At 36.3% G+C, this 27,598-nt stretch overlaps 4 protein-coding genes and 1 pseudogene across 4 annotated transcripts; 4 read left to right on the top strand and 1 right to left on the bottom strand.

Annotated features, from left to right (window-relative positions):
* The first annotated feature begins 1,513 nt into the window (after positions 1-1,513).
* LOC147293625 (F-box protein At5g07610-like) lies at positions 1,514-2,783 on the top strand. Its single transcript, XM_086233908.1, has one exon. The coding sequence runs from the start codon at positions 1,516-1,518 to the stop codon at positions 2,737-2,739; it is 1,224 nt and encodes a 407-aa protein (XP_086090034.1). The 5' UTR covers positions 1,514-1,515; the 3' UTR covers positions 2,740-2,783.
* Positions 2,784-8,026: 5,243 nt separating this feature from the next.
* Positions 8,027-9,284, top strand: LOC147293624 (F-box protein At5g07610-like). The gene has a single exon (XM_086231098.1). The coding sequence runs from the start codon at positions 8,076-8,078 to the stop codon at positions 9,282-9,284; it is 1,209 nt and encodes a 402-aa protein (XP_086087224.1). The 5' UTR covers positions 8,027-8,075.
* Positions 9,285-14,646: 5,362 nt separating this feature from the next.
* Positions 14,647-15,843, top strand: LOC147293623 (F-box protein At5g07610-like). The gene has a single exon (XM_086231097.1). It carries the CDS (start codon positions 14,647-14,649, stop codon positions 15,841-15,843), a length of 1,197 nt encoding a protein of 398 aa, XP_086087223.1.
* Positions 15,844-20,516: 4,673 nt separating this feature from the next.
* Positions 20,517-24,542, top strand: LOC147293622 (F-box protein At5g07610-like; annotated as a pseudogene).
* Positions 24,543-25,138: 596 nt separating this feature from the next.
* Positions 25,139-27,482, bottom strand: PLA2-ALPHA (Phospholipase A2 family protein). Its single transcript, XM_086232891.1, has 4 exons — positions 27,144-27,482; positions 26,982-27,024; positions 26,670-26,795; positions 25,139-25,715 (listed from the first exon to the last, which is right to left on the bottom strand). Exons 1-4 carry the CDS (start codon positions 27,258-27,260, stop codon positions 25,540-25,542), a joined length of 462 nt encoding a protein of 153 aa, XP_086089017.1. The 5' UTR covers positions 27,261-27,482; the 3' UTR covers positions 25,139-25,539.
* Between the last annotated feature and the right edge of the window lie 116 nt (positions 27,483-27,598).

The raw sequence follows: 27,598 nt of genomic DNA, 5'->3' as shown, positions 1-27,598 counted from the left end.
TAGAGAGCGAGGAGAGAGAGAGAGAGAGAGAGAGAAAGAGGTCATCTTTCATTTATGTTCTCTGCGAACTCACACAATTTGTGGAGAAAGAGGGGAGAGAGATGACATAGAGAGATAGAGGGGGAAAGAGAGATCGATCTGGAGCTTGTGAGTTGTGAGATCTGGAAATATATCGAAAAAAAAAAAAAAGCAATGAAAATAACAACTGAAATGGACAAAGGCAAACCAATAAAAGTGACTACTTAAAAAAGGACATGTGGCAGACATGTGCTTGATGTCTAAAATGAATACCTGATTGTTAAATACACATTACCTAATTGTTACACAATCAAGCATAGGGTGTGTTTGGTTACATACATAAGTTGACCTGTACTATATGATAATTAATTCTAAACATATTTACCCCCAAGTGTTAGGGGGGTGATTCATTTACATTTTTACAGCATCTCACAAACTAATGCTCTCACACAATTGTAATCTCTCCAAATACAGAGAAAGAAAAATATACTGGGTGAACCACCTAAAATCTCTTGTGTTTTTGATTTTCTACATTCTCTATGCCTACAACCCATATTTTAGGTGATGTACATATATTTTTGCATCAACACTTATCGTTGGGCTCAAGCTCAAATTCTGGTTTATTTTTCCACCAAAAAAAAACAATTTTGGTTTATTTAAGTAACGCAGGTTCAATTAGATGAGAGAGAGAGAGAGAGAGGGAAGGAAGGAGGGAGGGAGGGAGGGAGAGAGAGAGAGAGAGTCGGGGAAGATCTGCAAGGGCTTAGGGGTGGGGGCAGTGGGGATGCTCTAGTGAAGAAGAAGAAAAGGAAGATGTGATGGGGTGAGTAGAGGGATCGGCAGGCGTATAGGCCTTCTTTTTTATTTTTTTTAATTAATTTAATTTCTTTTTAATTTTTATTTCAAAAGTTTTGGTAGTTTTTATAATATTTTGTTCACATATTATCATTTTTTTTGAAGGAGTGTGGGCAATTCTACAACTCTTCCAAGTGAGATATCCAACATCTGTCACATATCATTATACTTGGAAAATAAAATGCATAAATGCAGCTGAATTTTTCCTTTTACCAAACATATGAGTAAAACATTTTCAGCATCTTAGGTTCATTTTAGTTATTACAGAATTACAAAAATTCAACACTAAAATTTATCAAATACTATTTTTTATATTCACAATTTTTTTTATAAGCATAATTTACTAAATATTCAATTACTTTACTTCGCAATTAATTATTTTTACAGATCAATTAAAAATAATTTTTTTCACAGCACAACAATATAAATAAAACTTTGGTTGGTGCTTGTATATTGTTTCGAGTCTGTATGGTTTGTGCTGCATCTAATATGGGCTTATTGTAAACAAGGACAAAGGAGTGGGCCAGATTTTGCTATATGTTTTTTTTTTCTTTTGTCACATCGAAAGGAATCGAACCTGTACCTAATCTAATTTTAACCCTTACCACCACTAGGGCTAACCAAGGGCTTAGATCTCGCTGTATGTTTCACACCCTCTGCTTCAGTCTCACAGTGACCCCCGTTGAAGCAAGCAAACCCTTTGGAAAACCGAAAATGCAGAGTCTCTGTTCCCAATCAGCAGAAGCCATAGCCAACAACGAAGACCTCCTTACACAATTCCTTGTGTGCTTGCCTGCTCGATCTCTGCTCCGCTTCAAATGCGTCTCCAAGCAATGGTACTCTCTTATCTCCAACCCCAAATTCTGTGACAGCCACACCCTCCAAAACCCAAACCCTACGATCTCCGGCTTCTTCTTCTCCAACACTTCAGTTTCTGATTTCTACAGCATATCTCTTCCTAGCAATGAAAACCCATCTGGGTGTCCCTCAGTACCTCTCAATTTCGTTACAAACCCTCGAGGCTTCAGCATTAAGCAGTCCTGCAATGGCTTGCTCTTGTGCCTTGAATACAGTATAATCGACATATATTACGTTGTCAATCCCACAACTAGTCGGTTCATCACACTTCCACCTACTAGTAGTGCATCTGCATATAACATTTGGGGTGCTGCTTTGGCTTTCGACCCTTCCGAATCGCTTCATTACAAGGTGATCTTCGTTCGGATCACCGAGGAATTTTCTGACACTGACAGCTTACAAGTTGAGGTTGACATATATTCATCTGAGACTCTAAGTTGGAGGTTCGACAAACCTACTTATCTTGATTCATTTTGTTTCAACTTCTCTGACGGGGTATACAGCAATGGCGCAATGCATTGGATTAACTCACAAGGTGCGTTGTTACGCTATGACATAGATGAAGATTGTTTTGTAGTGGTGCATAGTTTAACATCTAGGTTCAACAAAGTGGTATATATGTATTTTGGTGAGTCCCGTGGCCATTTGAATCTTGTTGAAAGTTATCCTCCCGATTTTACTCAACTTGTTGTGCTGGAGATGGAGAGGGACTACTCTGGCTGGTCTGTAAAATACAACGTTGATCTTTGCCCAATAATCGCTGCATTTCCTGAGATGGTTTGTGAGGATTTTGGCCCTACTGTCTTTTACTTTTATGCATTAGTTATTGTCTTGGTTGCTCGAGAGGAAAATGAGGAGGACAATTCATCTCTGTTGCTGCATATTCCTCGTAACCTCATCTCTTATAATCTAAGGGATAAGACCTTTAACAAACTTTGTGACTTAACTCCTGGTTTACAAGTTGGATGGAAAACTTATCATTATATGGAGACTTTGGCTTGTGTCTGATGCTATTTAAATCTGAATACGACTTGCATGTGATTTTAACTCTCTGAATTGTCTGCTCCTATTTTCAATTTCGTCATGTGAACTTGATCAACTCACTTATATTGCTATTACTGTGAATGTGATTTCTCACTGTCTTATATTTAGAATTCTTGAGATCTATACTTATCCTTTAACAAACTTTGTGACTTAACTCCCAGAGGCACTGAGACTGAGAGTGGTTTACAACTTGGATGGGAGGATACTTTCAAATATATTGAGACTTTGGCTTGTGTTTGATGGTATTTTAATTCTCTGAATTGTCTGCCCCATGTTTCAATTTCTTTCGTGTCAACTTGATCAATTCAGTTATTTTGCAACTGTTATGAATGTGATTCTCACTTTGTCTTGTACTTTGATTTCTTGAGATCTATTGTATTCTCTTTCTGTGTATCACTTACCAACTATAAGTAGTTTTTTTCTTTTTTTTTTTGGTCGAAATAATGATATTCATAGCCAAGCGGCAACAAGCAAACAATACAAGAGGAAAAGAGAGGTAGTGAGAGGGGATAGAACCCATGCTCTTAAAACCCAAGGAAATGTAAAGCAAAACAACACAAATCATAAAGACAAGGTAACTAGAACAGCAAAAAGAAAGCAAGGGAAGATAGATAAAACTGTTAGCTACAAGTAACTGCTGCGGCATGCCACTGCTGCTTGAAATTAAACCGGACTGATTGAAGACAGGACCTCAGCAAGTGGATGAATGCCCATCAGATGTGGCTGCCCAGCCAAAGTAATTAGTGGAGGGGGGGGGGGGGGGGGGGGGGAGGGGCAAGGGAGTCCATCGTTGCGAAGAACCGACACAAGGGAGGATGGGGGATGGTGAGACCATGACTCCATGCACATACTCCTTAAACCATGCCTAGCAGCACAGTCAGCCACACTGTTAGCAATCCGGGGGATCCAACACCAGTGAATCTCAGTGAAAGAGTATCTAAGCTTGTAAATCTCTGTGAGAAAAGGGTAAATTTTCCATTCACAGTTGTGGAGACCTCCCTTAATATTCTGAATCAGATTAAAAGAATCACTCTCCAAAGTGATATAACTAAAGCCTTTGGACTTTGCCAGCAAAAGGCCCTCCACCACTGCATAAGCCTCAAACCTCAATCGCTGAAAGGAGGCAGCGATGCTTGGCAAGGCCAGCCAAAAACTATAAGTAGTTGTTTACTGAACTGTGGTAGCTCACCTTTTTCCTCCTGTTTTAAATTAGCTTAGATTAGAAGTTGATTCACTTTTTATTTCACACTGTGCCTCAGTAGGCCAAGTCTACCTCTTCTAGTCTTTCTATAACACATTGATCTAGAGAATAGCCTAAGTGAGCAAATGTATCAGGTGCAGAATTACATTAACTGTAAACAGGGTTAATGTTGCAAGTCCATGTCCCCAACAAGAAATGCTTAGAGTCTCTCAAGCAACGCATTGACTCTTGATTAGATTCACAAGGGCAGAATCAGATTCCAATTTCCACATATGTGGATAATATTGGATCCCAACAACTAGAACAAGTGAGCAGTAAGTGATATAGGGAAATGACTCGACAGGATGATCACAAAGAGAACATGATACATTAACAACAAGGTGCCTTCTGAGTCTTTGCTCATTAGTGTGCAGGTGCAGCTTTCCTTGGGAAATAAGCCAAATAAAAGTTTTGATTTTGGGAGGCATGCATTTTCAGATTCCACAAGAGACCATTGTGTTTCAGACCAGAGAACACACTCTTCTGGGTACTAGAAGCATACCCAGGGTCTAACATCAGGGTAAGAATAAAAGCTATTAGTGCCACCCAAATATTTCTTCCTCATCATCTCAGCCCAGGGACCCTAATCCTTATTGATATTTCTCCAACTGGCTTTGGCAAGTAAAGCCTTCTTGATATGAGCATCCTTAATTTATGCTTCCTTTAATGAAAAAGAGTGCAATGACTAACTTTTGAAGGATTTTATAGACACTTGGATACGAAAAATTCACCTTTGTCCATGTAATTAAAAAACTAAAAGAATATAGAAAAGAGTGCTTATATTCTCACTCTTTTGTCCTATTTCCCCACCCATCTTATTTTTACACCCTCTATTAAATTAAAAAAAATACAAAAACATTATTCACACCTCTCATTATTCTCATAATACCCTTTAATATACCAACTCAAACACCCTCTTACTAAACACTCTTTCCACTCCCTTAACAATTATCTCACCCACCCATCTTTTTTAATAATTTCTTTCTTCCAAAATCACTAATCAATCACAACTCTTATCTTCCCCAACTAGTTTTGTAAGTCACTAATTAATTAATTAAGATGATTTTAACAAAGTAATGCTGCTAATTCCAAAAAAAAAACAAAAAACAAAATTAGTTAATTTAATCTCATAATATATATATATATATGCAGGTTAATGGCCATGATCCATGCTATGGCGACTATGTGAGCTATCTAAATCTTGCAAAGGTGCAAGCAGTTCTTCATGTCAAAGGAGGATAGTACTCAGTAAAGGGGTCAATATTATCAGTCTTATTCGTTGTACTTTTGAAGTTGGGGGGATCTTAATTTCATGGTGGTTTCCACCCAAGAGTTGAACATGGTGTGGTTGTTCTACCCAAAAAATAAAGGGAAAATTTTTCATTCAGGACACGTACTTTGGGGTCAATCTTAGTTTAGGACACCAGTTTGGGTTTGTGCTAGTTTAGGACACATATTTAGGATTTGTATTAATGTGGGACAATCCGTCACCTCCGTCAAGAATTCCGTTAAAAATAGACATGTGCCATGCACATGACCTATTTTCAAGGGACAAAATGGACAATTCACCATAATATATTAAAATAAATAAAAATAAAACTAAAACAAAAAAGAAAGAAGAACAAGATGGCAGCGCACCCCTTCTCCACCCAGCCCCAACTCACCTCCGGTGGCCATACTTGCCGGCAGTGACCCCACCATCCCCCCTCTCTATCTCACTCTCTCTCTCTCCCACCATTTCTCTATTCCTCTCTTTGTCTCTTTTTCTCTGCAGATCGCACCCTCCTTTTTCTCTCTCTATTTCTCTGCACATCGCCGCTAGAGGTCCGCCTCGATGTTGTCTGCAAAAACCCAATACACATATACATCCCAATTTCAGATCTACCAAAACCCTTTCCATCAATTTAAACTAAATAGTTCACCATCTTCATATTATTACAGATCTGAATCAAAGCATACGCCTTTAGACAAAACCCAAATTACTTGATCTAAAATTACAGATCTGATTAATGAGATTGAGAAACAATCAAACACGAGTTGGGGCTGGGTGGAGAAGGGGTGCGCAGATGGAACAGAGGGAGAGGGAGAGAGAGAGAGAGAGAGAGAGAGAGAGACAGAGAGAGACAGAGAGAGAGAGAGAGAGAGAAGTGAGGAGACGGCCGGGAAGGTGGTCGGCGTCAGGTGGCTGGGCCATGTGCGCTTGCAGGGGGCGCGAAGGAGAGAGAGAACAGAGGAGAGAGAGAGCGGCGGGCTGGCAAAGGGGACTGGTCTGGGGGGGTTGGCGCCGGCGAGAACAGCTCGCCGATGATCTTGGGTTGTCGGGGAAAGTGGCCGGAGGGGCTGGACTTGGGTGGAGCTGGGTGTGTGCAGGGAGTGCTGCCCGAGAGAGAGAGAAGTGAGAATAAGAGAGAGAGAGAGAGAGAGAGAGAGAGAGAAGAGAGGGTGGGTCGTCGCCGGCAGTAAAGCCACCGCCGGAGGTGGTTGGGGCTGAGTGAAAACGGGGGGGGGGGGGGGTGAGATCTGCATCTCCCTCTTCAATCCTTTTTTTTTTTCTGTATTTTTTGTGTTTATAGTTTTAAACTTTTTTAATATATTTTTAGTTTTAATCTTGTTTATTTTTAATTATTTTAATATATTATGGTGAATTGTCCATTTTGTCCCTTAAAAATAGGTCATGTGCATGGCACATGTCTATTTTTAACGGAATTCTTGACGGAAGTGACGGATTGTCCCACATTAATACAAATCCTAAATATGTGTCCTAAACTAGCACAAACCCAAACTGGTGTCCTAAACTAAGATTGACCCCAAACTAGGTGTCCTGTTTGAAAATTTTTCCCAAAAATAAAAATTGAAAACATCATACAATTTGAATTTTTTTTGCTTCCTTTTGCATTAGAAGAGTTCTTTTCAATGTTCATTAATTTGATTGTCTATCATCTAAAAATAGTATAATAAAAAAATTAATGATATGAGAAAAAGAGAGAAGAAAATTATAGGATTTATAGAGTTTAGGTCGTTATAATGAGGTGAGTGAATAGAGAGTAGATGGCCGGGTAAAGTAAATTTTGTTTAATCAAGTTCTTAGATGTTATTTTACAAAAGGATAAATTTATTAATTTTATTTTCATTAAAATATGGGAGTGAAAATAAAACACGTGGGTGGAAATATCTATTGAAAAAAGTTTGAATTCTCATTCCCAGATACACCCTTATATCAAATTATCAATACCTATCACCTCCACTTATATTTGTAAATTGAGCTCCTCAAGTTAAATTGGACTAGATTATCTTAGAGTGATATACCATCATCCTGCTGCACCGATTCAAGAACCCGAGAGGGCGAAATCAATTTAAGAATAACAAACTACGGTAACCAACATTTGGCAAGCCATTTTTATTTCTTTCTTTGTTTAAATTTATATCTTATTTTTTTATTTTATAATATTGCGTTCCTACTAGTGTATTTCCAACAAATCTTCTTTTCTTTATTTTCATCTCTCTATTATCTCATTCTTTGTTTCTCTATCATTTATCCCATAAGGTTCAAATTATCTACTAAATGAATGATTTGGCTCAATTAAGCATATGATTTGAATCATTTGATCAGTTTTGGTTTGGATAAAACTCAAACCGACTAGATTGGTTTGATTTGTGATTTTAGGCCAAAACTGAATCAATGTCAACCAAACGGTCTTCGAACTTTTGTCTTTGATAATTTTAGTAGTCTTTTATTATAGAGCATACTAAGAGTTTAGGACAAAATATTTTGGGTGTTGATGCTCAAAGAACAAGTTAGGGGTCCATAATTCCACCAGGCTATTGGGTGCACTGATTTTTATTTTTTATTTTCAATGAAAAAGGGTGCACTTTGTTTTTCGGGCAGGGGTGCACTGAGTAATTCTTTCTTTGAATGGAAAGTGACTTTACCTTATGGAGCAATAACAGGGGCTTATTGTTAACAAGGACAAAGCAGTGGGTCGGATCTCTTTCCTTGCTATATGTATGAGTCTGACACCCTCTTCTTCGGTCTCCCATTGAAACAAAACCCCAAGGCAAAATGCAGAGTCTCTGTCCCAATTCAGCAGAAGCTGTAGCCAACAACGAAGACCTCCTTACACAAATCCTCCTGTGCTTGCCGGTTCGGTATTTGCTCCGCTTCAAATGCATCTCCAAGCATTGGCTCTCTCTTATCACCAACCCCAAATTCTGTGACCGCCACACCCTCCTCCAAAACCCAAACCCTAAGATCTCCGGCTTCTTCTCCGAGATGTCAATTCCTGATTTCTGCTGCATATCTCTTCCCAACAATGAAAACCCATGTGGGTGTCCCCCAGAACCACTCAATTTTATCCAAGACCCTGAAGGCATACAAATCCTGGACTCCTGCAATGGCTTGCTTCTGTGCGGTTCCTGCAGTGAAACAAACGCAACCCGCAAATATTATGTTGTCAATCCCACTACCAACAAATTCTTGACGCTTCCAGATACTATTACATCCACATACATTTGGAGTGTTACTTTGGCTTTTGACCCTTCCAAATCCCTTTATTACGAGGTTATCTGCGTTCGGAACACTGATCATCTTATCGGCCGTCCGCGATTACAAGTTGAGGTTGAGGTATATTCGTCTGAGACTCGAAGTTGGAGGTTGGGCAAATCTACTTTCCTTGATTCATTTGGTATCATCTACATTGACGGGGTATACTGCAATGGCGCAATTCATTGGATTAACTCGTCAGGTACGCTTTTACATTATGACATAGATGAAGAGCATTTTGGAGTGGTGGTGTCCCATGGCCGTTTGTATCGTGTTGAAAATTATCTACCCTCCCCAAGTTACAAGAACGGGGAGGGTAGATATTTTGGCAAGTCCCATGGCCGTTTGTATCGTATTGAAAATTATCGTCCTGATGTTACTGAATTTGTTGTGCTGGAGATGGGGATGGACTACTCTGGCTGGTCTCTAAAGTACCATGTTGATCTTCACCCGATAATATCCGAATTTCCTGAGATAATGGAGGACTATTTTTGTTACCCTGGTGGCTGGGACTCTTATAGATTTGTTGTTCTCTCTGTTGCTCGAGAGGAAAATGAAGAGGATTTATCTCTGTTAGTGCATATTCCTTGTAAGGTCGTCTCTTATAATCTGAAGGATAGGACCTTTAAGAAACTCTGTGACTTAACTCCCAAAGGATATCAGACTCAGACTGATTTACAAGTTGGATGGTATACTTATCAGTATATGGACACTTTGGCTTGTGTATAATGGTGTTTATGAATAGACTTGCATGTGATTTTAGTTCTGAGTTTTCTGCTCCTATTTTCAGTTTCGATCATGTGAACTTGATCAATGAACTTCTATTGCTATTGTTGGGAATGTTATTTCTCATTTTGTCATCTTTTTTATATTCTCTGTGAATGTCTTACTAAGTATATGTATTTGCTTGCTGAGCTGTGTTAGCTCATTCTTTTTTCTCCCATTTCAAATTAGCTTAGATTAGAAGTTGATTCACTTTTGAAGTTTGTATTCCCAAAGCACTCTATCCTCCTCTGGATTCGAAGTTGCTGTTGCCACGATTTGACACAAGATGATGCCTTTAGAAGCAAGACTACGGTGGTGGTGACAGAATTGAGGGTTGGAGACAGATTTGAATCTGAGAAGAGACTTTACAGGCAATGGATCATTGAGTGTCACCATTTTTCTGCTTTCAGATCTCATGATCAGTAGTACACTAGTACTTAAACAGCATTAATGCGCATATGGCTAAAATTTAGCAACAAATATACAATACTGAACCACAAGTCTCAATGAAAAAGTAAAACCATTTGCATTTGGTCATTGACAACATTTGCAAGAATTCGCTTAACTTCCAAGTTTCCTATTCAATCTCACGAAAAATCTGATTCTTTTCTGACTTCTCTCTCTCTCTCTCTCTCTCTCTCTCTCTCTCTCTCTCTCTCTCTCTCTCTCATTTAGTTGCAAACGTTCGCATCTTTCGTCGAACTTTGTCAATGTTTATGTTATGGTTTAACTTCGGGATTTTGGGCTCTGCCATCTAAGAAAATTGACTTAACAATAAGAGCATGTACAATGCACAATGTCAATACAAGCTTATTAAAATAGCATGCGTCAATTGCTATCTGTGTTTTATATTTTCGTATATTCTCTTACAAATTACAATTTTTAAATTTATTTATTTCAAATATTATATCATTAAAATTAGAGATAATTAGACTTAGATCCTTTTAAAAAACAATTTTTAGATGGAGATCGGAAGTATTTTAAAATTTATAAGAAAATCATTTTAATTCATAATAAAGTCATTTCTCAATTTGAAGGGTATTTCCCCCTATTTGAAGGGTATTTCCCCTCCTAGGGTGTAGAATGGACTTTGTAGAGACTGCATGTTAGGTTTTAACTCCGAGATTTTAGGTTTAGAGTTAAAACCTAACATAAATCCGTTAAAGAAGAAAAATAAAAGGATTTAATTAAAAACTCTAAATCACTACCGGTCTTAGTCTAAGAAAAACTCTTAAAATGGATTGAACTCTAAGTCTCTCTTAAAATTATGTCAATGATATCTTTAAAATGAACCAAATATTTAATATTTTTTAATAATTTAAATTAATATCTAAATTTTAAGTTCTCTATTTTAGATTATAGTATAAAATACAAGTATATTAATAAAAAACCATAATTAATATAATAAAAACCAATTTGTTGCAATAATCAATTCGTTTTAAAGCAATCATGCCCCTGTAATTGGAGAAATTATTTTGTGTAACCGATATACGGCCACGTGGGATAACCAATACATGTGTCAAAATAAAAATAGATGTTATTAATACTATAGTAAATAATTATAAACCCCCTAATTCTATTTTAGTTAATTCATAACTTCTAACCATTTTTGTAGTTAATTCATAACCCCCTATTTTACTTAAATTTTTGTCTAAACCCCCAAGTTAATGGATATATAGCTACTGTTGACTTTTATTTTTGTTATAATTTCAATTGTGCCCCTTTCCAATTACTGCACATGTGCACATCACTGACATCACCCAGCTGCATGATTCACTCATTGACATCACCAGCTGCATGATCCACACTTTTATTTTTGTTATAATTCCAGTTGTGCCCCTCACCCAGCTGCATGATCTACTTGCTAACATCACCCAGCTGCTGACATCACCTAGCTGCATGATTCACTCGCTGACATCGCCAAGCTGCATGATCCACACTTTTATTTTTGTTATAATTTCAGTTGTGCCCCTCACCCAGCTGCATGATCCACTCGCTGACATCACCCAGCTACATGATTCACTCGCTGACATCACCCAGCTACATGATTCACTCGCTGCATGATCCACACTTTTATTTTTGTTATAATTACAGTTGTGCCCCTCACCAAGCTGCATGATCCACTCGCTGACATCGCCCAGCTGCATGATTCACTCGCTGACATTGCCTAGCTACATGATCCACACTTTTATTTTTGTTATAATTCTAGTTGTGCCTCTCACCCAACTGCATGATCCACTTGCTGACATAGCTTAGTCTAGCACTATCTCCATCCCATATCTAAAAAATTGAAAAAACAAGTTGGGTGAAAAATGAACAAATCAATGTTTGAACAACAGACCTTGTACAAATGGGAAGCACAACCAACTCAACCAAGTTGCAACTTGTGTAAGTGTAATAGAATTAACTATATTTATACATTTTTATAGATATTTAATTTCAAATTTTAATTTGTCTATTTTTATTGAAAATTAGTGTAACTATTTTTTTTATTTCAAAATAGTGTAATTATTTATTTTTATTACAAAGTAGTGTAACTATTTTTTGTATGTGCTTGACTTGAGTTCGAGTCACTTTCTGTGCAAATTCTTATAATTTTTTGCACATAAAGGCTTGTTATATAGTAGAGCCTGTGTGGCAAGTAGTGGCTCAAGAAGTAGCGGACTATGCTAGTGTGTCAATGGGACGGGCCAGTGGAAGCGATCAATGAAACTAAAAATCGATAATTGAAACTGAAAAAATGATCACTAAAGCTAAAAAAAATTGATCACTAAAACTAAAAAATCGATAACTAAAACAAAAAAAAATCGATTACTGAAATTGAATCCATTACTGAAACTGAAAATCAATAACTGAAACTGAAAAAACTATAACTGAAACTGAAAATCTATAGCTGAGACTGAAAAAATGATCACTAAAACTAAAAAATCGATAACTGAAACTGAAAAATATGATCACTTAAACTGAAAAATCGAGAACAGAAATTGAAATTGAAATTGAACTGATAACTGAAACTGGAAAAACGATAATTGAAATTGAAATTCTATAACTGAAACTAAAAAAATGATCACTAAAACTGAAAAATTGATATCTAAAACTAAAAAAATGATCACTAAAACTGAAACTGAAAAAAAAAAAAAAATCACTGAAACTGAATTGATCACTGAAACTGAATCGGTCACTAAAACTGAAAATCGATCATTGAAACTAAAAAATCGATCATTGAAAAATTAAAAACAGTTACACTAAATTTTCAATAAAAAAATTACTCTCAATTAAAATGGAAAAAATTACACTAAATTTGCAATAAAAAAATAATTAGACTTAATTTATAAAATTAAACATTGAAATAAGAAAGATTTCAAATATGTTAAAATGTTTATAAATATCATTAATTATCTATATTAACACAGAAGTCACAAACCTCCATTGTAGGGTGACTGTTAAATGCCTCTGGTGGTCTCGGGTTCAATCCCCAGTTGAAGCTAAAAGCAATTTTTTTACTCAACTTAAGGGTAAACCTGTAGCAGGCATTATTGCCGTTAAAAAATTTAAAAATAATAAGAAAATTAATGTAAGGTTGCTAGTTGCTTAGCGTGAGCTCAAGAGTAGAGGTAGTGGGCTTGCGTCAGCTGATGCATGGGACGATAGCAGGGTAGAAAAGGAAATGCAAGTGCTAGGGGGTTTTGGGAGAGTTCCTAAAAGGTGGGCGGCGGATGCAAATTTTTACTGTAACTTGGGGGTTTAAAATTAGGCACTATTAATACTATACATATAGAAATAAACATACCGTTTAACAATACATTTACACGTTGGATTAGTTATACCACGTGATGATGTATCGGTTACACCACGTGATGGTGTATTAGTTACACCAAATAATTTTCCTTGTAATTGGTTTTAAAACATTCAATTGGTTTTTTTTTTTTTGGTGCCAGGAACGTTCAGTTGGTTTAATTAAAAATAAACCAATCAATATATGATTTCCACCTGGCCACAAGTGAGACAATTGCTGCTGGCACGGGCCCACGCATACTCTCTCCCCTCACCTCCGGCCACTCACCTCCATCCACTTAGAACACTCTCTCTCCTCTTGGCACTTTTGTCCATTAGTGGGTCCCACCGTGTCTCGGTTATGTTAATTGGCAATAGTTTTGTAAATTTTTTTGCTTTGGCTATTGATAAGTCAGTTCAATAATTGACTATTGACCTCCCATTGCAAGCATTTTTTCTTTCACAATGTCAATATATTGAACCGAACTCTCCTATTGACCTTGCATTGCACATGCTCTAAGTAATTGTTTATTGAACTATGGTAGCTCACAATTTTTCCTAGATTAGGAGTTAATTCACTTTTGAAGTTCCACTTTTTATATAACACGCGGTGCCTCAATAGGCCAAGTGGTATAGAGAATAATAGCCTAAGTGAGCAAATCTATCAGGTGCAAAATTACATTAACTGTAAACAGGGTTAATGTTGCAAGTCCATGTCCCCAACAAGAAATGCTTACGGTCTGTCAAGCAACCCATTGACTCATGATTAGATTCATAACAAGGGCAGAATCATATTCCAATTTCCACCAATATGTGGATGATATTAGATCTCAACAACTAGAACAAGTGAGCAGTAAGTGATGAAGGGAAATGACTCTACAGGATGATCACAAAGTGAACATGATGCATTAACAACAAGGTGCTTCAATGAGCAAAGACTCAGAAGGCACCTTGTGCACCACCAATATGTGCGTAGCTGCAACTTCCCTTTGGAAATAAGCCAAATAAAAATTTGGCTTTTCATTACAAATAGTCCCTCAATTTTCACAAAAACACTAATTTGGTTCTTAAAGTGCATTTTCACTCAATGTCATCCTTCATTTTTATTACCGAACATTAATTTGATCCCTAGACACACTTTAAAAATTCACCAAATATAGCTCAGGATATGAAAAAATTCTCCGAAAATTTCTATGGACTCGTCTTGACTACTACTATTTTTATTTGGGATCAAATTATCAAATTGACGTTTAGTATTTTCCAGAAAATTCGGGGAATTAGTTTGAAAATTCTAAATTTTCTGGAAAATCAATTTTTTTTGTTTTCAAGAGTAATTTATTATATATATATATTTTTTTTTTCTCCAGGGTGCACTGACTAATTCTTTCTTTTGAATGGATATTGACTTAACCTATGCAGCAACTAACATGGGCTTATTGTTGGGCTTATATTTTAACAAGGAACGAGTAGTGGGCTGGGCCGGATCTCTATCTTGCTATATGTATGACACCCTCTTCTTCAGTCTCCCATTGAAACAAAACCCTAGGGCAAAATGCAGAGTATCTGTCCCAATTCAGGAGAAGCTGTAGCCAACAACGAAGACCTCCTTACACAAATCCTTCTTTGCATACCGGCTCGGTATTTGCTCCGCTTCAAATGCGTCTCCAAGCATTGGCTGTCTCTTATCACCAACCCCAAATTCTGTGACCGCCACACCCTCCAAAACCCAAACCCTAAGATCTCCGGCTTCTTCTCCCATATGCTATATCATGGTTTCTACTGCATATCTCTTCCCAACAATGAAAACCCCTCTGGGTGTCCCTCAGAACCTCTCAATTTCATCCAAGACCTCGCAGGCTTACAAATCCTGGACTCCTGCAATGGCTTGCTTCTGTGCGGTTCCTGCAGCGAAACAGACACAACCCGCAAATATTATGCTGTCAATCCCACCACCAACAAGATCTTGACACTTCCAGCTACTATTAAATCCACATACATTTGTAGTGTTTCTTTGGCTTTTGACCCTTCCAAATCGCTTCATTACAAGGTGATCTGCGTTCGGAACATTGATGCACATATCGACTATCCGACAAAAGTTGAGGTTGAGATATATTCGTCTGAGTCTCGAAGTTGGAGGCTCGCAAAATCTACTTTCCGTGATTCATTTGGTATCAGCTTTAGTGATGTGGACTTTAGTAATGGGGTATACTGCAATAGTGCAATTCATTGGATTGACACGGAAGGTACGTTGGTACACTATAACATAGATGAAGAGCGTTTTGGAGTGGTGGTACCTAATTCCCGAAGTTCCATGCTTTTGGAGTCTAGATATTTTGGCAAGTCCCATGGTCGTTTGTATCGTGTTGAAAATTATGAGGGTGATGTTACTAAATTTGTTGTGCTGGAGATGGGAATGGACTACTCTGGCTGGTCTCTAAAGTACTATGTTGATCTTCACCCGATAATATCTGAATTTCCGGACATACTTGAGGACGACTGTTGGGACCCCCATGACTGGTATTATTATTCATTTGTTGTTTTCTCTGTTGCTCGAGAAGATAATGAGGATAATGAGGAGGATTCATCACTGTTGGTGCATATTCCTTGTAAGGTCATCTCTTATAATCTTAGGGATAGGACCTTTAAGAAACTCTGTGACTTAACTCCCAAAGGATATCAGACTAAGAATGATTTACAAGTTGGGTGGCATAGTACTTATCAGTATATGGAGACTTTGGCTTGTGTCTAATGGTATTTCTGAGTAGACTTGCATGTCATTTTAATTCTCTGAATTTTCTGCTCCAATTTTCAGTTTCGTTCATGTGAACTTGATCAATTCACTTCTATTGCTATTGTTAGTTTTGTTATTTCTCACTTTGGTGTTATACTTCGATTCCTTAATTAGGTCATTTTTATATTCTCTGTGTGAATGACTTACTAACTTTATGTAGTTGCTTGCTGAGCTGTGGTAGCTCAACCATTTTTCTTCCATTTCAAATTAGCTTAGATTAGAAGTTGATTCACTCTTGAAGTTTCTATCCCCAAAACAGTCTTTCAGTCTTTCTTCTCTGTTCTTTTTGAGAGAGGAGATGGGCACCGACTTCACATTCCAGAGGCAATGTCATGACTGCCCTTCTCTGGATAGAAGTTGCTGCTGCCGCCGATGAGACCAGGATTTGACACAAGATGATGCCTGCAGAGGCAAGACTGTGGTGGTTGTGACAGCATTGAGGTTTGGAGATGAGAGTGAGCCACTGGTTGGAGAGGCTTTTTGATGCTGAGAAGAGACTTTACTGGCTGGTGTTCTTGGTTGCTAGCTACTGCTTCAGCTGCAGGCAATGGATTATAGATAGTCACCATTTGCTGCGATCGATCTCATGATCAGTAGTACTTAAACAGCAATCATGCGCATATGGATAAAATTAAGTAACAAATATACAATGCAGAACCACTGCTAGAGTGTCAATGAAAAATCAAAACTAATTGCATTTGATCATTGACAACATGTGCAAGAATTGCCTTAACTTCCAAGTTTCTTATTCAATCTCACCAAAATTTCTTATACTTTTCTGACTTCTGTCTGATCGCTTCCACCTCTCTCTCTCTCTCTCTCTCTCTCTCTCTCTCTCTCTCTTTCTCTCTCTCTCTCTCTCTCTCTCTCTCTCTCATTTTATCATTTTATGTAGTAGGAATCTTTAGTATAATTAAATGGGAGTTAAATGAGATATATATATATATATATGTATATTATATAATAATAATATCAATTATTCCACAATCATTTCTTTACAGTCAAGTGGGAATCGTTTAATTACACTAACGGAGATTTATTGGTATACAAGCTTCTTCTATTGAGGTATACTTCAACTTATTTATGTTGAGGTATGATCTTGTTGGAGCTCACACGAGTCGTTTTGTGTCGATCTGAACCATTCATTTTTTATATCTCAATTGATAGATCATTCTTACAAAAAATTAGCCAAATCGGAAATCATTTACCTATCTAACTTTGATAAAACAAATGGACGGTTTCATCGAAAATATTTGGTTCATCCATTTATTTGATCAAAGTTAGATAGGTAAATAATTTCCGATTTAGCTAATTTTTTGCAAGGATGATCTATCAATGGAGATGTAAAAAATGAACGGTTCGGATCGACACAAAACGACTCGTGTGGGCCCCAATAAGGTATACCTCATAAAAAGAGCTTGCATTGATATATATTATATCATAATATCAATTCTTCCACCAACTGCAGATCGATTGTTTTATGCAACAATTATTTCTTTATACACATTGCTTCTTTTCTGCAGATAAGAATGATGGTGGGATGATTAAAAAATAGTGAAGTTTTTTTTGGTAAGTAAAAAATAGTAAAGTTATGTACACACGGGGGACATGTATTGAAGAAAATTTGTAAAATGTGATTTCCACTTTCTCTAGTGCCACTGTAAAATATTACGTAATTTATGTTGATTGTTCAAACACAAGAATGAGAGAAGAGATGGTATAGTATGAATAAAGAGAATTATGAATGCTGAGCTTGATCCACTACATGAATTGAATTGAACAACGACCGTCACAGAGCTCGATCCATCTCTAACTTGTTATATCTTTCACACCCTCTGGCTTAGTCAATGAGGTCTGACTATGTGCTCACAACCCATTTTAAATTCTTTGACTTCATGTCTGATAGGGATCGAGCATTTCCTCCCTCTAGTTACTAGAGTGTGGTAGTCCCAGGTTCAGGGCTCTTGCCAATTCTAGGTTCGCTATAAGCTTAATTGTTAAGGTTGGAGCTCATGAAGCTCAGCTCTTAGCTTAAGACATATTTTTGAAAACTTTGATAGGGATTATTGAATATTATATATATGTACTAATGTACAATGTGGTTCATTGAACCTATTGAACTACTGATTGTTCCCTTAATTGTGGGGGAGTCAGGATCTTTGGCTTCTAGGTAATAAGACCTATGTGACCACCATGGAATAAAACCACATTGAAAATTCTAAAGAGGAATAAAGACAATATTGTAATGTTTCTGATTCTTTTGAATACACTTTTATTTGATTTTAGTGTTCTGAATTGTCTACTCTTTTGTTCAGTGTCGATATAAATTTAATCAATTCTGCTATTGTTGTGATTCTCACTGTGTTAAACTTAGATTCCTTCAGATCCATTGTATATTCTATCCACGAAAAATAACTGTAACTTGTTTCTTAAACTAGCTTGAACTAGAAGTTGGGGGTGTCGTAATGTTTCTAGGGTTATAGTGATAGGATTGTAAATGTTTACACATAATAGTGCTTATATTCTTACCCTCATGTCCTATTTTCTTGCCTATCTTATTTTTACACCCCCATTAAAAATATAAAAATATTTTTCTCACCTTTCATTATTCTTACAGTACCATTTGATATACCAACTCAAACATTCACTTGCTAAACACTCTTCCCACCCCCTTAATTATCATCAACCCATTTTTTTCATAATTTCTTTTTTCTATAAACAACCAAAACTCAAAATCAATGATACTATTTGATTGATGCCTATACATCTATTAAAAGGTATGATTATCCTATATCCTACTTTTTAATTTTTTTATAGTTTTAAATCAAGAATTCATTATATTTTAATGTTTCTTTTGATTTAGAAATTGAGTATTGATTTTAGGGATTTAATTTGAAGTTTAGGGATGAATTATTGGATGGATATAAGTTTATTTTTCTGCAATTGTCAAAGTGATCGAGACCATTTTTCAATGATGCCCAAGCTTTCATTCTAGAAGTCGAATCATTGTTTGCAGCTTTCACTTTATCTATCTTAAAATTTTTCTTGTTAGTTTGTAGGTATATGCTTACTAGCTATGAACGCAAATCACCGGCACAAACCTTAAATTATACGAGCAGCCATAAAGGAGCTTAACACATTTGCCTCATGGTGTTTGGTTCCTGTGATCCTTAACATGTGGTTACTTCTAATGAGACTTTTGATAACCGAAATTTTGGTAGTCATATCATTTATGCTTGTATTGTATGGTTTTATGTTCAGTAATCAAATGATTAATGATATGAGAAAAAGATAAAAAGATTCTAGGGTTTATGAAGTTTAAGTCGTTGTAAAGAGGTGTGTGACTAGAGAATGAGTAGGTAGAGTAGATTTATTTTTTTCTTTTTTTAGTCAAGTCCTTAGAAGTCATTTTACAAAAGTATAAATTTTTCATTATCAATTTTATTAAAATATGGGTGGAAAAATAAGACAAGGGGGTGAGAATATAACCACTCTTACACATATTTGTCTAATATGGGTCATGTCTTATGATACAATTTTGAGCCCTTAAATTCAATTTTTAATGGTTAAGATGATGCTGATATGATTTATCTTCGACTTTAAAAAAATAAAAGGAAATATTTCTTTTCTCTCACTCTCTCCCTCGATAATGTAAATTTTTCCAATAATGTTAGGGATTTTAAAATTATATTTCAAATTTGAATCCCAAATGATGTGTCATTACACACGTCAGTGTTTTACTTGTTGTGAAATAAATAATACTTAGGGTAAGTCATGTATGAATCAATGAAATACTAACATATCATTCGTGATTTGAATTTGGAATTTCTAGCATTGCTCAAATTTTTCTCCTCAAAACGCTCTCCTCTCCCTTCATTCCTCTATACTCAACCCCTCTTTTTCTCAATTAATTGAAAACCCAACATTATTTGTCATGTCCCTAAAAATCTCTTAGGGACCATTATTTGCCAATGGAACAAAATGCTCCATCTCTTCCTAACATTGATATTTTGGGCTAGTATTTCTACACTTTGGGTTTGGTCTTTTTGAGCCATTCTTGTTATCTTACATCTATTTCTACGAATAAAGAAATTGCAAGAAGGAATTTTGGATCAAACCCAACAAGAACAATGATATTAAAGAGGAGCTTGTTCTTCTTCAAGCTTTCATTAGGATGCCTAGAGGAACTTGTTCTCCATGCCTTACATTAGGATGCCGAAGTTTTTGCCTCCCTTACCCTTTTTCTTCTTCTCTTCCATCAATCAAATTTTCTTCTCTTCCATCTATAAAATTTGCTTGTTATGTTATTTAAGCAAACCCATAAACAATGATTGAAGAGGGGGTGACCCAAATCTTTGATTTTGAAGAAGCATGATTTGAAAACAAACTCTTAGAGGAATTTAATATTACCCAAATTAAATCTCGTAGATGGAGGAACAGACTTGAGAGCCTAGCCAAGTTTTAGGAAAAGTTGAAAAGGGAACAGAGAAAGCACAGTGCAAACAAGAGAAATTATCTCAGGCGATAAGTATAGAGAAAAAAGAAGAGAGAAGGAGAATTTTTACCAATATGGTTTAATAAAAAAGAAAAGAAAAGTGACCTACAAAATAAAATTTAAGTTGGTTGCATCCATGGCTCTTGTGGTGCATACAACATGGGCTCATTATTGAGGTTGATGCAAAACCCTTGCAAAACTGCAGAGTCTCTGTCCCAATTTACCCAACATTTCCTCAGGAGCAGCAGTAGAGATTGTAGCCACCAATGAAGACCTTGCTATACACATCCTTCTATGTGTGCCGGCTCAATCTCTGGTTCGCTTCAAATGCGTCTCCGCTCTCCAAGCATTGGCTCTCTCTCATCTCCAACCCCAAATTCCGTGACCGCCACACCCTCCAACACCCACACTCCAATGTCTCCCGCCTTCTTTTGTCGCACAACTTCATCTCTCTCCGCAACAATGAAAACCCATCCGCGTCACCCTACCAACCCTTCAATTTCATCCAAGACCCTGCAGTCCTGCAATGGCTTGCTCTTGTGTTGATCCTCCAGCTTAGCAAACACAACTCGAGGATATTATGCTATCAATCCCACAACCAAGTAGTTCTAGGAACTTAGCTCCCCATATGCCAACACATCCACAAGCATTAATTTGGGTGTTGCTCTGGCTTTTGACCCTTCCAAATCGCTTCATTACAAGGTTCTTTGCTTCCGGTGCATTGCAAGATCAGTTTATTGACTTTCCTTAGGCCATTTCATATCGACTTCAGACATGGGGTGTACTACAATGGCGCAATTCATTGGATTAGCGGTACAAGTTAGCTGTTACATTATGACATATATAACGAAGAGGGTCATGGATATTGTTGGTGTCTAGACCGCCGGGTTGTAGTGTTTTCCACAAGAGGGAGTACAAATACTTTGGGGAGTCTCGCGGCCATTTGCATCTCATTGAACTTTATTGTCCTTGTCTTACCCAACGTGATGTGATAGAGATGGGATTAGACTACTCAATCTGGTTGGTTTGTCAAGTACCATATTCATCTTGATCGCATAAGCACCGCCTCTTGTGACCATTGCTATTATGCATTTGTTGTTCTCTTTCTTGCTCGAGAGGAAGATGATGAAGAAGATTCATTTCTGGTGCTGCATATTCCTGGTAAGGTCATCTCTGATAATATTAAGGGTGTCACCATTAGTAAACTTTGTGACTTAACTTTCGGACAGTGCCAATTTAACCGGTTAAAAAAAGGCTTATCGAGTGTTCGGCAGGGTACTGAGCGCTTGGCGCCAAAAACACGAAAGAAATTAAAATGTGAATTTATTTGTCACAAACTGAACCTATTTAACATTGCAACCTTTTAGGTGAGTTTAGTTATCTGTTTGTTTATTTTAGTTTGGGTACTAAATAAATCTAACTTTTATTTTTAGCAAGATTAAGTAAATCTAACTTTAATTTAGAATAGGTAAATTTTTTTTTAGGCCGCTTAGAATAGGTAAACTTTAGACCCAATGTGTTAAGAGATTACAATTTTAGTTATAGGTCCATCCTTTATCCTTCACCACCTTCGGGCCAATCACTTACCGACCTCCGACTGACCTCCGGAGACCAGCCAATTTTTATTTTTTTTTTACAAACTTATAATATCCTGAAAAAAATTTATATGAATATATATAATTACATAAACAATAATAAAATAAAGAGCAAATTACATTTTAGTACCTCAACTTTATATGTTATTTCACGTTAGTACCTCAACTTTGAAAACTTGCAAAAGAGTACTTCACGTTTCATTTTGCGTCAAAATAATACCTCTGTTAGGTTTTCTATTAGTGAAAACATTATTTGATGACGTAACAGTGATATTTTCATCTTTTTTCCACATGTAAAAAACAAATTAATATTTTTAAAAACTTTCAATAAAAAATAATTAAAAATATTAAAACTTTTAATATTTCATCTTTTCCCCGCACCCACAAACCCCACTTCTTCTTCTGCAACTATCTTTTTCCCCACCCAACACCAGCCCCCATCGCCTCGATCTCTCCCCCCAACCCACCCCCTCCACCTCACCCAAGCTTGACCCACCCAAACCCATCCCTTCCCCTCCCCACCCCCACCCTTCTCCTCCCAAATCCAACCCCTCCCCGCCCCTCCTCGACCCACTCCCCCTACTGTAGATTTTTTTTTTTTTGAAGAATTTTTTTTATTCAAAGTTTCTTAAAATATTATTTTTTTTATATGTGAGAAAAAAACAAAAATACTCTTGCCACATAAGCAGAGAATGGTTTTACTAATAGAAAAACCAACGGAGGTATTATTTTGACACAAAATGAAATTTGAGGTACTTTTTTATAAATTTTCAAAGTTGGGGTACTAACTTGAAACAACATGTAAAGTTGAGATAATAAAATATAGTTTGCTCTAAAATAAATAAATAAGTGAGAATGATTTTATGATTGGGCTAAGTTACAATTTTATTTAGACTATCTTTAACCAATCTATGCAAGTAAACTAATGTCCTGAGGCCCATTTGTTTAAACCGAAAGGTCTTGAACTGATAATAGCCCACATAAATAAACAAAAAATAAAAATAAAAAGAGAGATCAGGATCATAATGTTTGACACATGCTCTTAGAGCTAAGATATTTTACCCATCTTTAATTGAACTTGCACAGATGTGTGGAGGAGATCCACTTACGGTGATGAATCACCCTCCCTCTATGGAATCTGATGATGACCTTAAGATTTATTTAAGGCCAGTAGTGTTAGAGGAATGAAGAAATGACAGAAAGAAAATAGGGAAAGAGAAGAAAGAAGAAGAGTGAAGGAGAAAAGAAAGAAAAATCAGAGGGAGGAGTGAAGAGAGAACAGAAAAGAAAAAGAAGCCATTGCAATTAGTCAAAGTGGTCAAGGTAGATGGGGTAATGGTTAAGGATTATGCTAGGTTGAGAATTCAATTACATACCTACAAAGTAACCAAAAAAAGATAAAGAGGAGAGAAGAAAAAGAGAACATAGCAAGGAAGATAAAAAGGGAGAATAGAAGGATAAAAGAGGGAACTGGAGAAGAATGTTCTGACAAACTTCACAGTTGTAAGGCTAAGGACTTACTCCATTTAATTTCTTTGGAGATTCTTAAAGTTCTACCTTAAGAGGTAAAAAAATTATTGACGTTATAACATGCGTACAATTTTTAAGGATTTAGAGTTTAGATATTAATAATCGTACATATATTATAATTTAGGTTTATTAGTAAGAGCATGCACATTGGTAGTGCTAAATGCTAAATGTTATTGCAAAGAAAACAATTTTTAGTGAAAATTAGCTACAATGGAGGAGGAGGGTTGCTAAAAGCAATTTTAGCAATTGCTAAATTTAGCACCAAAATTTAGCATAACAATTGTTTGGCCCAAGACAAATGTAAGGCCCAGTCAAAATAAAGCGGAGGAAATTGGTTTGAGTGGAATTTAAATGACATATAGAAATCGTAGAATTAGTGTCCCACATCAGCAGAAGTCCTAGGCAACATGCAGAGTCTGTGTCCCCAATCAGCAGAAACCGTAGCCAACAAGGAAGTCCTCATTACACAAACCCTACTGTGCTTGCCAGTTCGATCTCTGCTCCGCTTCAAATGCGTCTCCAAGACATGTTACTCTCTCATCTCCAACCCCAAATTCTGTGAACGCTATACCAATCTGGACCAAATTGGTATACTGCAATGGCGCAATTCATTGGATTAGCAGCAGAGAAAGTACTCGTCACACTACCACATTCTGATGTGTAGATATGTTGGGGAGTCTCGTGGCCATTTGTATCCTGTTCTTCCTTCTAGTCCTTGTCATACTCAATTTGATGTGCTGAAGATGGATTTGAACTATCTTTGTTTCTCGAGAGGATAATGAAGAGGATTCATCTCTGTTGCTGTTTATTCCTTGTAAGAATATCTCTTATAATTTTAGGGATAAGACCTTTAAGACACTTTGTGACATAACTCACATAGGCAGTGATGAGACTGAGAAATTTGTACTACTCATCACTTTATGCAGACTTTGCCTTGTGTGTGATGCTACTTACTATCCCATGCCGTTGTCCTGTTCTTAGCTTTTGGTTGTAAAATTGAGATTGTTTGGTATTAGCAAATTCTCTCTACATGTGTTTTTAACTTCATTCTAATGGTATTTTCTTTTCATTGCTTCCTTCAACTTATGGGTTAGAAAACAATTAGCCGATCAGCTATTTTGTGGTTTCCATAATCATTGTCCAATTGAGGGTGCATCAAAATCTCAGTTGGGCATTAACTGGCTGCTTGCCATTCAACATTGCTTTAGATTAATTTTGCTTTAGGTTCTTCAGATAGTCATTTGTAAAGCTGACCAACTTGAGTTGCTGACTGTGGTTATTATGATTGTGCTTCATGTCTTGCATGAATGTTGGATGCAAGCCAATGAATTTCTATCGATTCCTAATTATAATTCTACTCCAAAAGAACTTGTGCCTTTAATTTAGATATATGCTAATACATATATACATATATATATATATATATACTATATTTATTGCAAGCAGGTGTCTTTTAGGGGTTACATTATACTATCTCAACTTGGACATCTACAAGTTTAGGGTCCATTTGAATGGAAGTATTTAAAATGAGGTATTTGGATTTGAGCTTTCAGTGGAAATTGTTTAATATATTGGACTTCAAATATATTAATTTCTTATGTTTATAAAAAAAAATAAAATAAAATAAAAAAATAAAAAAAAACCATGTTTAAGCTATAAAATGTAATTTCAAATCCCCTGTTTTCGAAAGTCCAAAACGCAATTTACACGAAAAACTCAAATCCAAATACCCTTATTTTAAATCCTATCATCCAACTGGACCAGTCTTTCACTTCTTTCTTATTTCTTTTCTCCGAGAGGCAAAGAAAGAAGAAATGAAAGCTTTGTTGCTTCTGGCGAGACAATTATGGAATGAACATCTGGATTTAATCAATGCATGAACAGGTGCATGTTCATTCCCATTTTTGTTTTTGTTTTTGTTTTTGGTCTGAATGTTCTTTCCACCTATGCAAGAATAAAGAAACAAAGAAAAAAAAGATCGAAGTAGAGAAATAATTAGAAATGACATGAGGCCAGCTAGCTACTAGCTCTCTGCTAAGGCTTATGGAGGTATCTTCCTGCAAATAATGCTGCCTCCATGACAATGGTGATGACTTCAACAACTTCCTCAACTTTGCATTTGCTTCCACTGAAAGTTCTCCCGTTTGTTTGTTTGAAGTTAGCCATGCAATCTAGGAACTGTTTGCTGCACTCTGAGCTTAGATAGTCATCTGTACACCATATTCCACATGCCACCATTTACTTTGTTTTAGAATTCTAATTGCATATTCGAATATCTCTCACACACAAACCAACCAAAAAAGATTTAGAAAAAGAAAAGACAAGGTTTACTTTTTGCATAGACATCATGCACACAAACACCACAGAATAAAATTTGGATTTGTTTTAATCAAACACATTATTAAATAATTTCTCCATCTTAATGATTAGTCTTATTTCAGTAGGAACTTTTGGCTGCATTCTAGTCTCATATCTGTACCACACCACCGACACTGCATATGAATATAATATATCTAGTTCATGTTCTCTTAAATTATGTGTCGTATGTTATATGTTATGTTGTTAACAACATAACATGTTAGATTGTTTGGTAAGAGAACAATTTCATCCATATTATATCTTTGTGAAGAAGCAGAATGAGGCCATTTGTGGTGCATAAAAGACATAGGTGCTACTGGTTTCTGTACTCTACTGTTACTAAAGAAGATTTCTTCAGTTGGAAGAGTCAAAATTATCCACCCTAGCCAAAAAAAATTACAAATGTGCAGCTCTTTTTGCTTTTTTCTAATGGGTACAAATTAGTTTTATCCTTTTCCTTCAAAAGTGTTGATGATGTTACTTAAGAAATAAGCATGAATATTCAATTCAATTTCTGTTTGTGCATTTCATAGCCTTAAGTAATGCCATATATATCAATTCATTGCACCAGTTATGGTGAAATCTCCTTTATCCCCACCAACCGTTTTTCTATTTTGCCTTTTTGTTTTTGTTTTTGTTTCTGTTTTGTGATGCAAAAATTGAAATCCTTCCTAAACTAAAATCAAATGGAACAGTATACAGAGCAGAGCAGTTCATTATCCAAAATGCAGAACAATCCAAAGCAGAGTACTACTAAATTGTACTAAAATGACTGTAATTATGGATTAAGAAATGAATGAACTTACTGTTCTTAGATTGCACGCAGGCATCATGTTTCATACAACAAGAATCAAGGCCATCGCAGGGTTTCTCCCCTGGGCATCCACTGTATAAGAGCCCACAATACTTCCCATATCTCAATAATGGAGGCACTGAAACCCCAAAAACAAATCAAAGTCATCAAAAGGGCATTTCATATAATTGTGACATTTGGACCAAAAAAAAAGAGAAATAAATAAATAAATTATAATTGTTTGGTCAACCCCATTCACTAATTCGATCTCCAAAGCAAAAAAAAAAAAAAAAAAAATACCAAGTGTGAATGATGAGATCAGTACCTGTACAGAACTCTGACTCACATCTTCTACTGCATTCTTTACTCTGCAAATTTTGAGCAGCCATGGGAAGAGAATGTTATCACTTTGAAACCAATTAATGGGAAGCAAAAATAAAGTGAGATGGTGAAGAAGAAGAAGAAGAAGAAATGCAGAGGAGCAAACCAGAACAATAGACGTATCTGTGTCTTGAACACCAATGTTAAGGGCATGCACATGAATTGAATTAAAGTAGAGGGCAAAAAGGGCAAGACCAAACTTCAATGACTGCTTAAGAACCATGGTTTTGGTTTTGGAAATAAAAGCACTGAAATTTGAGTTGGGGTTTGCTTGGTTTTGCAGAACAAGGCTCTGATTTTTATAGAAGATCGAGAGTGGCAGAGAAAGTGAGAGGTGTTGAATGAATGAGCAGAAGGTGTAATAGGCTAAACGGCGCTACTGCTAGGTGGAGGAGGAAGAAGAGAAGTAATGTTCGTATGGGGAAGAAAAAGAAAAGAGGTTGGCTTTGTCTTGTAATGGCTCGTGATATGTTTTTTGTAGTGTTGTTCTCTTCACACTCTCTTACCAAATCATTCACATTTTAATTTTCATTTCCTTTTTTTTTTTAATTTAATTTCTTT

The sequence above is a fragment of the Dryas octopetala genome, chromosome 2 (genome assembly GCF_963921425.1).
Source record: "Dryas octopetala chromosome 2, drDryOcto1.1, whole genome shotgun sequence".
Classification (NCBI taxonomy): domain Eukaryota; kingdom Viridiplantae; phylum Streptophyta; class Magnoliopsida; order Rosales; family Rosaceae; genus Dryas; species Dryas octopetala.
The sequence above is the reverse complement of the archived record's forward strand: the minus strand, read 5'-3'. Positions and strand labels throughout refer to the sequence as shown.

What these genes read in the sequence shown, in the direction of transcription:
- LOC147293625 (XM_086233908.1), top strand. Translation starts at nt 1,516, where the DNA reads ATGTTTCACACCCTCTGCTTCAGTCTCACAGTGACCCCCGTTGAAGCA.
- LOC147293624 (XM_086231098.1), top strand. Translation starts at nt 8,076, where the DNA reads ATGCAGAGTCTCTGTCCCAATTCAGCAGAAGCTGTAGCCAACAACGAA.
- LOC147293623 (XM_086231097.1), top strand. Translation starts at nt 14,647, where the DNA reads ATGCAGAGTATCTGTCCCAATTCAGGAGAAGCTGTAGCCAACAACGAA.
- PLA2-ALPHA (XM_086232891.1), bottom strand. Translation starts at nt 27,260, where the DNA reads ATGGTTCTTAAGCAGTCATTGAAGTTTGGTCTTGCCCTTTTTGCCCTC. An exon ending in CAGATACGTCTATTGTTCTG is followed by an intron (nt 27,025 to 27,143) that starts GTTTGCTCCTCT and finishes CAAAATTTGCAG; the next exon opens with AGTAAAGAATGCAGTAGAAG. An exon ending in CTGCGTGCAATCTAAGAACA is followed by an intron (nt 25,716 to 26,669) that starts GTAAGTTCATTC and finishes TATGGTGTACAG; the next exon opens with ATGACTATCTAAGCTCAGAG.